The 13,800-nt window shown below is 42.1% G+C and overlaps 1 protein-coding gene across 3 annotated transcripts; it reads left to right on the top strand.

Annotated features, from left to right (window-relative positions):
- Window positions 1-479: 479 nt before the first annotated feature.
- Window positions 480-12,422, top strand: ESD (esterase D). Of its 3 annotated transcripts, none has more exons than XM_018071090.1 (9): window positions 480-524; window positions 2,063-2,138; window positions 2,854-2,942; window positions 4,730-4,828; window positions 7,498-7,622; window positions 8,618-8,737; window positions 9,206-9,304; window positions 10,971-11,138; window positions 12,197-12,422. In XM_018071090.1, exons 2-9 carry the CDS (start codon window positions 2,071-2,073, stop codon window positions 12,275-12,277), a joined length of 849 nt encoding a protein of 282 aa, XP_017926579.1. In that variant the 5' UTR covers window positions 480-524; window positions 2,063-2,070; the 3' UTR covers window positions 12,278-12,422. The 3 variants fall into 3 exon arrangements, with proteins under 3 accessions (XP_017926579.1, XP_017926581.1, XP_017926580.1); XM_018071092.1 differs by lacking the exon at window positions 480-524 and adding an exon at window positions 909-928; XM_018071091.1 differs by lacking the exon at window positions 480-524 and adding an exon at window positions 983-1,102.
- The last annotated feature ends 1,378 nt before the right edge of the window (window positions 12,423-13,800 follow it).

The following is a 13,800-nucleotide window of genomic DNA, read 5'->3' as shown; positions in this document are numbered from 1 at the left end:
AATTTGGGTTATGAATAAGATGGAAACACTAACAGTTGTCTGCTTTACTTTGCTATCTTGCAGGTGAAGTGTAAAATACCTACACTAGAATTTGGGTCCATTATAAAATTAGCAGGCTGTCAGGTGGCAGCTGCTGTGAAGACTTGTAAAATACTGAGGGGAGGTAAAACATGTAGAACGTACAGACGCAGCGGTCCCAGCTCAGGCCTTTTGTCTACCCTTGAAGAGGGACAATGACACTAACAGAAACACTTGCTGCTTCGAACAGTCCACTATTATCAGAGCATTTGGATTAATTTTTTATTTAATTCTTAATTTTTTTACTGCTCGATATATTCTCCTTCAGACCCGCGAGGACCACCCCTGCAGCGCGGAGGCTCGGGGGTGCTCCCTACCCAGCTGCCCCTTCTCGCACACCATGCGCGGCGGCGGGAGCGGGGGCGGGGCGGGGGCGCGGAGCCCCTGCGCGCAGGGGCCGCCCCTCGCCCCGCACCGCCCGCGCTCGGACCCGCCGCCCCGCCGCGGTAAGGGAGGGCGAGAAGGGGCTGCGGGCCAGGCGGTGCGGGGTGGGGAGCGCGGGGCGGCCGAGCCGGGGCGCGCTGCGGGGAGCAAGCGGGCGGCGGACAGCGGCAGGGCCGTGCGGGCCCGGCCGGCAGGAGGCCGCGGGGGAGGGATCCCTGTCTCCGAGGGCGGGAGGGTGGAAATGGAGGCACAGGAGAGCGCTCAGGGGCAGCGGGCAGGACTGGTTGTGTGGAAACGGAAAGGGGCGTCCCGAGCGGAGCCGGGGCCGGGGCCTTGGTACTGCTTCAGCCCCTCTAGCTCGGTGCTGCGGTGGGATGGGTGTAAGGCACTGCCTGGTGGGCACCCCTCGGCTCCGGCCCCACCGGGGGGATAGAAGACAACGATCAGCCCCTGAGGGCTCTCCGTGGTGCGTGTCTTTTCTTGGCCGGTGCCCCGCAGAAGCGCACAGCTCTTAGGGATGAAACGTTTTCGGTTTGACGTTTGTTACCTGGTGTGATATTACCTGGTTTCTCCTCAGGATTTTCTTGTATGCTGACCTTGGCAACCAGTGACAGGACCTGAGTGAATGGCCTAAAGTTGTGTAAGGGGAGGTTTAGGTTGGGTATTGGAAAATGGTTCTTCACCCAGAGGGTGGTTGGGCACTGGAACAGGCTCCCCAGGGCAGTGGTCGTAGCACCAAGCCTGACAGAGTTCGGGAAGCATTTGAACAATGCTCTCAGGTACACGGTAGGATTCTTCGGGCTGTCCCGCTAAGAGTTGGACTTGATGATCTTAGTGGGCCCTTTCCAACTCAGTATATTCTGTGACACTTTTGGTCTGTCCCACTTTCAGCTGCCTGGTTGGCCTTACTGCCTGTGCAAGCTGACAGTGTCCACTTCTGTGTCAGCCTTCCCAAATTTCCTTAGCAAATTTGCTACTTTTGCGCTACCAGCTATTCTAAAACTCCCATTACTCTTTCTTTGCTCGTATTTTTCATACTGCTTGCCATGGAAATAACCCTTCTGCTTCTCCGTTTCTGCCATCCCACAGAGTGTTAGAACATGGTAATTAATTTACATCAAAGATGAGAACAGTCCTCAGTATTGTGGTAATTAGTGGCTGGATACGGCCACACACAGCGAGTGAAAGGTGGGACAGGTTTATCTCCTGTACAGTCATTGTGGAGGTAGCAACCTGGCCCCATGTCACAGGCAACTGCAGGTTAACCACAGCACATGAGATTGCTTGTTGGGTAGCGGTGTTGGTAGACAAAGAGCAAGCCACAGTTACTCCAGAGGTAAAGGTGACTGAAGATGTGGGTCTGTAGGAAATCAGGAAGGTTTTGCCCATCCTGCTCAAAAGAGTTCACTCTCCCCTGTCCCTTTTCTGTGGGGAAATAAAAAGTTAATGAAAGATCAGAAAGTGTTTTCAGGAGATTCTGAAAAACTACAAAACTAAACAAAGATATTTCAAGTTGTACTCAACTCTTCTTTTCTCAAAACTCACTGTAAGTCCAGGAATGTTTTATTTTCAAATTTAACTTGCTCCTCTTTTTTTGCAGTTAAAATCATGGCTCTGAAACAAGTTTCCAGCAACAAATGCTTTGAGGGTTTCCAGAAGGTGTTTGAACACGACAGGTAAACACCACTAAAGCAGCCTAGATGTTTAGCATGGGGCTAAACACATACTGTCATTGCTGTCAGTGTTTTCAGTCTACAGGAAAATAGCACGTTCTCACTAATATCCATATTTCAGTAAGAAATAATGTCTTCTGCTGCTTTGGCTGCGTTCTTGTATTTCTGTGTTAATGTTTAACATAATCTAGTGTACTTAGTGCTGCAGATCTGAGATACGAAGCCGCTATTTTTACCTTTGAAAATGAAGCTCCATCACTTTGGATTGTCTTATTTGCGGCACAGAGAATCAGTGTGGGTGCAAAGTTCCATTCACTCTACTAGATATTTCACTTCTATGCACTCAGGAAAAGAGCAGACAGATGCAGTAGATAGTTCTTCAGTAAAAATTACTTTGCAATTTAATAGCCAAAGCTCAAGTTCAATATTGCTGGGGTTCAGAATTCAGTTTTCAAACTGTTCCCACTGCAAAAATGTGGCTTATTTGTAAGCCTCTGTTGTAAGGATGTTCAGAACAAGGTAGGAAAGTCAGCTGTTGCCAATTTGAGTGTAAGGCTGAGTTTAAAAATGGCTTTTCACTTCATTTACCTTAGCTGTTACAATTCACTGACAAAATCTCTCTTTGAATTAAATGCATTGAGTTACCTTTCTTTTTTTTAATGATAGTGATCTTCTTAATCAAGTAGTGGTGATAACAAGGAGTCTTTTATTAATACAGTGCAGAGCTAAAATGCAAAATGAAATTTGGAATCTACTTGCCTCCAAAAGCAGAAACTGGAAAGTGTCCTGTGCTGTATTGGCTCTCGGGTAAGTAACGTGAATTTCAGTAATTTAAAAAAGATAATCTTAAACATGTTCAAGCTACTGAGCTAAGGTTACTGAAAACCTAATGTGGAGGTACTAAAGTGGGAGCTCTTGAATTCTACAAAAGATCATCTTCTGGAAGAAGCATTTACTTTGAGTGTACTGTGATACATTAGGATGCAACCAGCCTTGGGGGTAGCCTACCAGTTCTAAATGCTCAGTGTTCAAAATATTCTGCCCTTGTGTTCTAAAATGTTCATACTTTTTGTTCCAAAACTTATACATTTAAAGGTTCTCCTGAGAGGCCTTCCCACTGGGGCACCTCCTGCTTCTGTTTTTTTATGACAGACTGCTTCAGCTAACAGAGTAGGGATGTGAAATACAGCCCATGGAAGCCAGCACATTTGTCCTGTGGACTCCACCTTATTCTGAGTGCTGTTTTGCAGGGGAAAGCTGATGAACTTGAAGAGAGAGGTGCTGTTAGCTGCCTTAGTGCATACACATCTAGAGTAAGGTAAACCTGTAGGATCAGAAAGGGCCAGGGGCTGAACAAGGTTGTGCAAGAGCAGTGAAGTTGTCCATCCACAGCATCGTTTCTTTGTCTCTCCAGCTCCTGCAGCTTCCTATCCAGCTGCTGTCTTGCTGGATGTAAGCCAAGCTGGGATGAGTCTGCGTGTACAGACATGTGCTCCCAGTTATCCTGGCTTTGTTTCTCCATCCTATTTTTACCATCTCCCATAGAGCTGGATCTTGCACCAAAACTGCATAAATAATGTTAAGGCATTATTTATTGCATAAATAATGGTCAGATTTATGTTGGTGAAGGCTCTTGGATAAATTAATTAAATCGTTGGGTTTTTTTCCTATTATTCAAGATGAAAAGCAGAAACTCTGTTCTGTAATTATAGGAGTTGCTTTATTGAGACTTCTGTTTAGAAAGCAGGAGACTTGACTGTTAGTGTGAATAATATGCTCCTTGTATGTATTCATTACACAAAATAGCTAGTAGGTCTGATTTGGAGAATGACAGCAGACTACATAAAAATGTTTATCCTTAATGTTAGAAACATCAAAATTATCTGAAGAGCTCTGAGCCATGCAGCACATTTATTTTTTGAATGTAAACCATGCTGTCTTGGCTAGTATATCCATCAAATGAGGTTATTTGCAACTTGTCCTCAGAGAAAACAAGAATCATTAAGCCCTCTCAAATTGCACAATGAAGAAAAATTAAAATATTAGTGTGGAGTATTATTTATTTGTAATTGGACTTAATTTGGGCCTGCTGCAGTACAGAAGGTGTGGATTGCTGTGGGTTTGGAGCAAAGTGCTTACAGTGCTTATACTGCCTAAAGTATGTGAACTTTGTCAGACCACACGTGTAATTCTGTGATGCAAACAGCTGAGATGGCAGTAGACAGAAAAATATAGTTACAGGGTTAGGTGTCAAAAGTAAAGGATGTCAACCTTAGCAACAGTGTCTGTGGTTAATGGATTTAAATTCATGGTGCTTGAGGGCGCTATAAGCTATATGAGTAGGGACTCAAGGGGATACAGAGTACACACACTGACCTGGTTTTGATCACATGTTAGTGTTAGTGTTACTAGACCTGACATGCAACTGTGTCTGTTCCTGTGGATTGTTAAGTATTGTTGAACCTAGTGAAAAGACTTTTCCATGCTTATGGAGATAGGAATCCCTTGTTTTTCAAAACCTTTTCTGTCAAGAAGGGTTTTGAAACTGGTATACTGTAAATGATGGGTAACCAATGATATTTTTATTTCTCTAGGGTTAACTTGCACAGAACAGAATTTTATAACAAAAGCTGGTTTTCAACAAGCTGCAGCTGAACACGGTCTTATTGTGGTTGCACCAGACACAAGCCCACGTAAGTTCTAGCAAGAGTCATAAGAGTCGTTACACTGAAGGGCACTGTCTCTGTCCTTGGCTAATGGAGTGCTGCAGTTTGCTACAAAGTGTGTTGCCCACCTGAGTCAGAGTATGACCTCACCTTCTGTATCTTGAATTGTTCGCTAGATCATATTGTGTATGTACTTAATAACGTGGTAGTGAGGGTTCGACATTTGAAACTCTCTTGCTGTTGTGGCACTAAAACCAGAACAAAGGGGCCATTGAATGAGGAGAGGAAAGAAAAGTGAAACAAGAATCATGTGTTATTAGAATTCTTGCTGACACTTTGTGACTTGCTGAGACTCTGTAAAACCTGCAGAACTGTGTTGTGACACAAAGCTGTGATGCTTGCTCTTTATCGTATTCTGTCTTCTAAAGCCAATTAAACACATGTCTGTAGAGGATTCCATACTTGGAAAAACAAGCCAGAAACCCTTCCCCCCCTCCCACTACAATGGACTACTGATGAACGGAGTTTTTAAGTGTTGTGCTGTTATTTGTATAAGGCTGAGTATGGGAAACCTGAAAATCGTGGATCAGCACTTATTGGAAATAGAGTCATTTGGGGATTCAGTGTTTTATGTTTCATATTTACTGGATTCTGCTAAACTCTCATGTGTGCTATATACAAAGGTGGCAGTCTTCCACTGTTTCCCAAGTTTTAATGGGTCAGATCTGAATAGAGACAATATTGAAATGATGTGATATTCTGTCCATAAAATATTTTTCACATTGAGGTTTTGAAGTTGTGTCAGGTCAAAGAACATAAATACATGTTTGTAGTGAAGAAGAGAGACAGAAGAGCAAAACTTGTGTATGAATGAACTTTACACTTAATTGTTGCTATTTGCTGCAGGCTAGAGATGGGCAGCTAACCTTTGCCTTATTGACATTGAGTGATTATACTGGAACTTGTTTTTGATGTTGTCTGTGTAAGTTGTCTCCATCAATGTGTAACTGCATTTGCATATTCATTGCTGTGTCCATTTTTTTTTAATCCCTTTTGGCAGCTTCTCTTGTGCCTTTAAGTCTAATAACTCATAAGGATTGCTTCACTATTTGGATGAAATTCAGTATGTGTTTCATATTATACTCTTAAATTTTAGCTCAGAGACTCCAAATGTTCTTAAGTCTCTTTGAGCTGTCTGGAGAAACAAGTGAAGAGCAATTAAAATATAATCATTAGTTAAGAGATCTGAGCACGTGCAGTGAAAATGCTTACATATGCCTTTTAACTGTGTAGTTATAGCTAAATGAGAATTATCTTCTAGGAGCTAGGAAATGTACCTGGTGGGTAAAAAGACTGCATGAAATCATTAAATACCTGTCATTACAGACCCTCTGTCAGGCCTTGGTAGACTTTACTTTTCCTTCTTTTAAGGGGTTTGCTTTTCCAGGCAGGTGTGCTGAGCAGTATTATGCGGATTTCTTTTCAAATTTCTGTTTTTTCAAGGCTTCATGAACGTTTCTTTTAGGATAATGAGCATTGCCTTCATTGCCTGGCAGGACTTACTGAGTTTTTGTCTATCTCTGAGGTACCGAAGATAGACTTTCTAAATCCAACATGTTGTGTAAGCGCCCTGAGTCCCTGGGGCTGCTGGACTGTTAAGTTATGAAATCACTCAGCATTCAAGGGCATGTCAGTCTGGAGCAGAGTCAACTTTGAATCCTTGTGCAAATCTGATTTCACACTGTGACAGCATGGCAGGTATCTTTACACAAATTATGAGGCACTGTCAAATTACACATGGGTTTGCAGTGTAATCTGACAGTGGTAAAAACCCATGTAATTTTGGATTGCAGAAACTAGGAACATTTTGGAGAAAGAGAGGCTATTATTTTCCTACCACATATACCTTGAAATATTACATTCTGTTCTGCAAACCAGGCTGGTAAATCACAGACTAATCAAAGGGAGGACTGGATGGGATGTATTACTTTCAAGGACACATCTGCAAATTTAGTTTGAAAGTGTAGCCTTGGAAAAGAGGTTACAACCCTGCAGTTATTCAAAGAAGAAGCTACTTAAATTTCATGGAGAGATATAGGTGGAAGCAATGAAATGAATTGAGAAAAGGTAGAGGTATAGACTTAAGAAATTACAGGAACAGTAAGTGTTATTATTCTCTAGAATCTTAGAAAGGAAGGTCAGCAGACATGATTTGAAGCACATAAATTGGCCTAGACACACTATTTGGTGATACATGTTCTGGGGGAAAGGAAATTTTCTTCAGTTTTGGTTTCTCACGTAGTTTCTTGTACTTGATAGGATGAGGCCTAGAGACTGAAATAAGCTGATAGGGCCAATTAACAAATAACAACTTTTGATTAAGTCCCTAGGTAAATTGGATAAAGCTTTACAGAAGTAATTTAGGAGAGATCTGTATGTCATATTTAGTTATGAAGAGAAACTATTTAGAAGTTTGATATATATGCAGGTATTATGTAAGTGACATTTTGAAAGGGTTGTTAAAATAATGGTTGAAAACACTGTACTAATGAATGAAAATCTGAATTGTTTTGTATTTGGAGGGGTAGAGATATGATGATTGGGAAACTTGAGTCCGAAGTCTGATTTGTATGGCAGGTTCTCCAATTCTGAACGTGTAGTAAAGACAGTAACTGTAGAAAGAATTTTCATTCTAGGTGGCTGCAATGTTGAAGGAGAAGATGAAAGCTGGGATTTTGGCACTGGTGCTGGTTTTTATGTGGATGCCACTGAAGATCCTTGGAAAACAAACTATAGAATGTATTCCTACATAAAAGATGAGGTAACTTTGCTCCTGTTGATGCTGGGTAAGGTAAAGGGGTATGGTTCAGTTATACTCTTTGTTCCTAGCACCAGTTTGCTTAAGGTGATTTCGATAGCCTGTGGATGGTTTGTCATTTTCTTGTTTTTCTCTGTTATAAAAAGAATGTATTTTTTCTTTTTGAATCCCTGATTGTTTCAGTGATCGGATTTATCCAGTTGTTAGGCCTTTCCCCACCAAACAGACATTGTCATAGAACTGAGAAGAGAGAGAACCACAGCACAGAGATGATAACATCTGGCAGGGCTTGAGCAGGAACTCCTTGAGTCTGCTTTCCTGCTGGAGATGCTACAGGGTTGGCCTGTGCTTCTGCTCTTAGTTTGTTACCTGTGCATTCTCTGCTCCTGTAAAATCTCTACTCTGCTGCTTGTGAAACAACCCACTGTGTTTCACTGCACCAGAACTTCAGCTGTATTGCCTGTTCACAGTTTTTGCTGTCTTGTGGGGGATGGGGAGGTGGTTCTTTAACTGGGTGTAAAAGGAGATCCTTGAGATGTATATTAGAAAGGTGAGTGTCCAGTTTACTCTTACGTGTTTCGTGTGGTCTGCAATAAAACCAGAGTAAATGGGAATATGGGGAAAAACTAGTATCCCAAGAAAAATTTGCCATTCTGGTCACTTACAGGAGCGCATGCATATTTATGTCTCTATCAAGAAATTTCTCTCAGGAAATTCCCACATCTTGTGTTACAAGGTTATGATAGATTTCTCTAGAGATAGTTTGAGTTACTTATTATTTGTGGCATTGTTTCCTTTTGATTTTACAGTCGTGTTCAGGTTGCTTTCAGGCCATGATCACAGATGTCAGGCTGGAACACAGATGTACCTTTGGTTTCAGTGGCTTCGTGGCATTAAAATGTGTTAGTTAATTGGTTAGTTAATTCGTTGTGTGATTTTTTTCTTAAACACACTCAAGTTGCTTTAACATTTTTATTACACTGTTGTTTCCTTTACAGCTGCCTAAACTAATAAATGCCAATTTTCCAACTGACTCTGAACGGATGTCTATTTTTGGCCATTCCATGGGAGGTCATGGAGCTCTTATTCTTGCTCTGAAGAATCCTGGAAAGTACAAAGTAAGATACAGTATAGGTTATATAAGGTATACTAATGCTTATAGAGATTTCCCTGGAGAAGAGGAGGCTCAGGGAAGACCTCATCACTCTCTACAACGACCTGAAAGGAGGTTGTAGCCAGGCGGGGGTTGGTCTCTTCTTCCTGGCAGCTATCAGTAAGACAAGATGGTAATCAGGCATTGGAATGGGCTGCCCAGGGAAGTGGTGGATTCTCTGTTCCTGGAGGTTTTTAAGATGAGACTGGATGTGGCACTTAGTGCCATGGTCTAGTAACCATGGTGGTAGTGGATCAGGGGTTGGACTTGATGATCTTGGAGGTCCCTTCTAACCTGGCTGATTCTGTGATTCTGATTCTGTAGATGTGGCAGAAGAATTCTGAGTTCTGTTACAGCATTAAATATATCAACAGTTTCAGTTTCAGGAGTTCATTGTTACATAGTATTTTTTTCATTCTTTCTTTCTGAGCAGTCTGTATCAGCATTTGCTCCTATCTGCAACCCAATTCAGTGTCAGTGGGGGAAGAAAGCCTTTGGTGGATATCTGGGACCAGATACAAGCAAGTGGGAGGTATGTGTTGCAACCACAGTTCTTTAATAACACATGAATGAGTAATCTGTAAATATATGGCAGCAGGAGTCTGGAATGAAACTCTGGGATTCCCCTGAGCTGATGCTGTTGTTTTGCTACACCCCTAAGCATGGAAAAGCATTTGTTTGTTTTTGGTGGGTATGACTTGCTGTTGCCTGATGGTGCTTATAAAAATGTAATGAGATAGAGGTCTCTCATCAAATTGACTACGTTCCTCTCTGGTTTATGAAAATGTAAAAATCTGTGCTAAGAAGAATTGTGAGCAGTTGATTTATGATCAGTTGATTTTTGTAGTAGCCTGAAAAGAGCCTGCTGCAAACTGTTCAGAGACTGATGAGCCTCATGGCATCTTCAGGGGCAGCCTGTGGGAGGCAGCTGGAAGAGGAGCCCATTGGATACTTGGAAATTCATATCCTGTAGAACAGGATTAAACTAGACAAAGTTAGGTTTTAGCTCCCGGGGCCTTAATTTTGAGATGTAGGTAGTCATATATGAATGGCTGAGATACAAAAATTTTTATCTGCATGCTGCTGCATTATTTGGGCAGCTGTTCAGTGTTCTTAATCTCAGATTAAACATTGCACTGTATTTCTAGAACTAAACTGAAGGGATCATCATGACCAGGTACTCAGATTTCCTTGTAAATAAGCACAAGCTGCAGTTAAATCCCTTGGAAATTTGATTGAAGTACCTGCTAGGAAGACATCGAGATCTGATTAAAACACTACAGAAAAGGAGAGTGCTAGCTGCTTTTATAATTGCTAATAGAGTAGCTTGTATACTTAAAAATCACCAATTAGACTTGATTAGACTTAATTTATTTGTTGTCAAACAAAACAAAACAGAACAACCCCCAAAACAAAACCTGTTTTTTGTCCCCTTAACTTACTTTGTTCTGTAAACCCAGTCCACTTAGACTTGCCTTTGGCACAGATATACAACCTCTGATTTCTGTATTTTGGCTTAAGATTGCCATGTAAATATGTGCAGCATCATTTTATACCAAGGCCACAATGCTTGGTTGAGCCCAAGCTCCCATTTCCATTGTAGTGTCATTTTTGGATCTAAAGGCATCCTGGAAGGATGGCTCTGATGCCTTGGTGCAGGACTTCGGCTTTGCTGTTTGTTGGTGACCAGTCTTCTCCACAGCCTTAAACACTTCGCTGTCTTTTTAAAGGAATTTTTTATTTTGAGCCTGTACCAAGCACAGGACCCCACAGGAAACATGTTCCCCACGCACAATTTCATTTTGATACATGTATGTTTAGAGCCTTTAAGTTATGATGTGTGCTGCCAAAGTAGTTACATCAAGATACCAAGTTTCTTTAGCAGGATCTAGTGTCTGAACAAGGGTGTGAATCAGTACTGATTATATTCCTGTTTTCTGATTCTCCTGGGCTGGATTCTGTTCGGTCGAACTGCCAACTTGGAAATTAGGTAGATCGTACAGTTTGCCCTTTTTAGACCATGGGTATTAATTTTCAATTGCTTGGAATTTCCGGAGTTTTTTGCTCTTCCAAAGTGTAACTTGGTGTCCTGATCATGCTGCCCAGTACCCTCTCTGTGCCATTCTTTTCTTGAAGTCAGCAAAGTGGATCCAGCCGCACATATGTAACTGGATGTTGCTTCTCATTTATTTTTGCAGGCATATGATGCTACACAGCTTGTGAAGGCCTACTCAGGCCCTCGCCTTGACATCTTGATTGATCAGGGCAAAGATGACCAGTTCCTATCTGCAGGCCAGTTACTGCCTGATAACTTCATCGCTGCCTGCACAGAGCAAAAAATCCCAGTAGTCTTCAGACTGCAGCAGGCAAGTTGCTTCTGCAGCCCTTGATTGTTGGGTTCTTGCTTTGTGATTTTTGGATCTATGCAGCAGGCAGTGAAGAGAGTATCTTGTGAACGGGACATGCTCTCACTCTTGTCCCTGGCCAAGCGAGGAAGAGGGTGGGAAGTGACACTTTCTGTTGTATCGGCCATCAAGGGATGCAGTATCCACCTGATTTAGCTGCACTTCACCACTAGGTGCCGTCACAATTCCAGTTTGTACAGGCCGATCCCTCGGTGGTGGCTCGAGTTGCCAGTGCTTGGCTGAAGACACAGCATTAGTCATTTTTACTAAGTATCACAGTCACTGTACAAGCAAAGTGACAGATGGCCTTTTGCTGGATCTCTTCTCTGTGCTGTGGGTATTGTGCTCAACATAAAATTTCATGATGATTTAGTTTGCATGTGTCTGTGTAAATCAGGAAAGGGGTGGAACTGCTTAAAATCTTAGAATCACTTAAGGACCTGGGTGGAAGGATTGCTTTTTCCTATAGTGCAGTGACCCAAAACAACACTGTCCTGAGAGCAATGGAGTCTTTGTAAGCCACTGACAACTTCCAGCCAGACCCAGTGAGGGGCCCAGGTCTGGAGAGTGAGGGATTGTCCTCTCTGATTTATCATAAACCCTGCACCTACAGTTAGTGCTGATGAAGGGGAGTGGTTCAGAGGTTGACATCATTTTAGCAGTATGGATGGAGAGGTAATTCAGACCCGGGCTGTGTTATCCATATGCCCTGTGTTTTACCAGTAGGACAGTGGGAACTGTTCTCTCCGATTGCATCTCAGTCTGGAGCTGACACCCCTGTCTAGCTTAGTGGCCCAGATTTGGGCAGGTTAAGGTACTTTCTGTTTGTTTAGCTTTCTAGTGTTCATATATACCTAACCTGTTGGATATTCTTTACCATTTTTAGACATAATCCAGGTATTTCTTAAAATGGATCAAACCAAGAGAGTCATTACCTTTCCTATAAGAGAGCTTAGCATGATTCCTTTATTACAAACCTTATGTTGTTTGCTGATTTCTTTGTTGTTGTTCTTTTCTAGGGTTATGATCACAGCTATTTTTTCATTGCTACATTTATTAATGATCACATCAAACACCACGCAAAATACCTCAATGCCTGAACCACTTGGATGTGAGTGTTGCCTGTCCAACGTGAATCAAGGGATAGAGATGAACTAAACAAAAATCATTTGCTGAAGTAACGTTTGTAAAATTGAACTCTTCTGATTGTACTGCTAAGAAAAATAAAAGTCCCCCTTAATCTGATGTGTGTGCTTTAGAGTAAGTATTTGGAATGTTTCTCTGTGCTTGGAAAACTCTCTGAACACCGTGAATGTGCATGCTGCATTCTGGGTAAAAATGTAATTCAGCAGCTGAGTCAGTTTCAGGCTATGAGTGTGGGTATGTAGGTGGGACCTCAAGACAGTTTCTAGTGCAACTGTGCAGAGACAGGGTGTCCCTTCAGCTAATTAATTACTGGGGTTCACCTCATCCCTTAATGGTGAAGGAAGTCATTAGCGGCATAACTAATCAAGCTACTTAATTAATCTGAAGTGGTAGGTGTATTTTTCCTTGGCCTGTCTGAATATATTCCAAAGACAAAGTCTGGTGGAGAATACAGACAGAAGCTTTCTGTGCACAGTGGGTTACTGTCCTGTGCATTACAACATCAATCAGATGATCTGGAGTATTTAATGGATGATACTTAAAAGAAAAGACCTCTTATAAACCACGTGAAGGAAGCAGTCTGTAGTAAAGGAGGGTTATTTTCTCCACTCCTTTGATTATTGCTGAGTGGGAAAGGCTTATGCTGTCTTCCTTAGATTTACCAGGACTGACAGGGAACTACTAAATAGATCTGAAAAAAGCAATTTCTGTCTAGATGATCTCATATGTCATTGTTGAAAGTGTGTGTGCTTATTGTACAAAAGATGGCAGAATGTAGGCCTGACAGTTGTAGATCTAAAATAGTTCCCAGTGGTATAATTTTGCCAGCTACCTTGGACAAGAACACAGATTGTTCCAGTGAGCTGTTTATCATATGTTCGAGTAATCACTTGTAAACTGCTTTCTCATAGTTCAGTAGGACCTGAATCATTGCTCAAACCTTGACTCACCAGAGGAATAGGAGGAAATAGTAGGATAGATGTAGGATCAGTTGCCTTTTTTAAGCAGTGCTGAATGCTCTTCTGTGTCTCTGGCCTCTTCTAGATTCTGGGCTACAGGGAGTCTGATGCTGGGAACTTACATTTCTCTGCTGGTGACAGGCTTAAATTATGTAATGACTTTTATCAGTGTTGCATCTACTTATTTGTGAGGTGAGCTCTGAAGGCTAGGAATATACAAGTCCAAAAGGAGATTACTGCAGAAAGATTCTCTCCTTCCCAAATCCACTACCGAATGTGAAAAAATACAGCCATGAAATCACCTAGTTAAGGTAAAGATACTTCATTAGAGAAATGAGAATCTAGCACAATCTGTACTTGGGAGACTTCAGAAACCTGCATGGGAAAGAGAAGGCTGTATGTGTGTCCTACCTACAAGCAGCAGTACCTACTACTTGTTTCTGCAGACAGGGGCAGCACAAAGCAGCTCAGCACAGCCCTGGTGCACTGGGTTATCCCCAGGTCTGAAGGTGTTACTG

The sequence above is a fragment of the Manacus vitellinus genome, unplaced genomic scaffold (genome assembly GCF_001715985.3).
Source record: "Manacus vitellinus isolate BGI_N305 unplaced genomic scaffold, ASM171598v3 scaffold_2_pilon, whole genome shotgun sequence".
In the NCBI taxonomy this organism is placed as follows: domain Eukaryota; kingdom Metazoa; phylum Chordata; class Aves; order Passeriformes; family Pipridae; genus Manacus; species Manacus vitellinus.
This window is presented reverse-complemented; position numbering and strand designations above follow the sequence as displayed.

Bases quoted from the DNA above. Each gene is read 5' to 3' on its own strand.
- ESD (XM_018071090.1), top strand. From the start codon at position 2,071: ATGGCTCTGAAACAAGTTTCCAGCAACAAATGCTTTGAGGGTTTCCAG. The intron at 7,623-8,617 runs GTAACTTTGCTC...TTTCCTTTACAG, and splicing joins ATTCCTACATAAAAGATGAG to CTGCCTAAACTAATAAATGC. The intron at 8,738-9,205 runs GTAAGATACAGT...CTTTCTGAGCAG, and splicing joins AGAATCCTGGAAAGTACAAA to TCTGTATCAGCATTTGCTCC.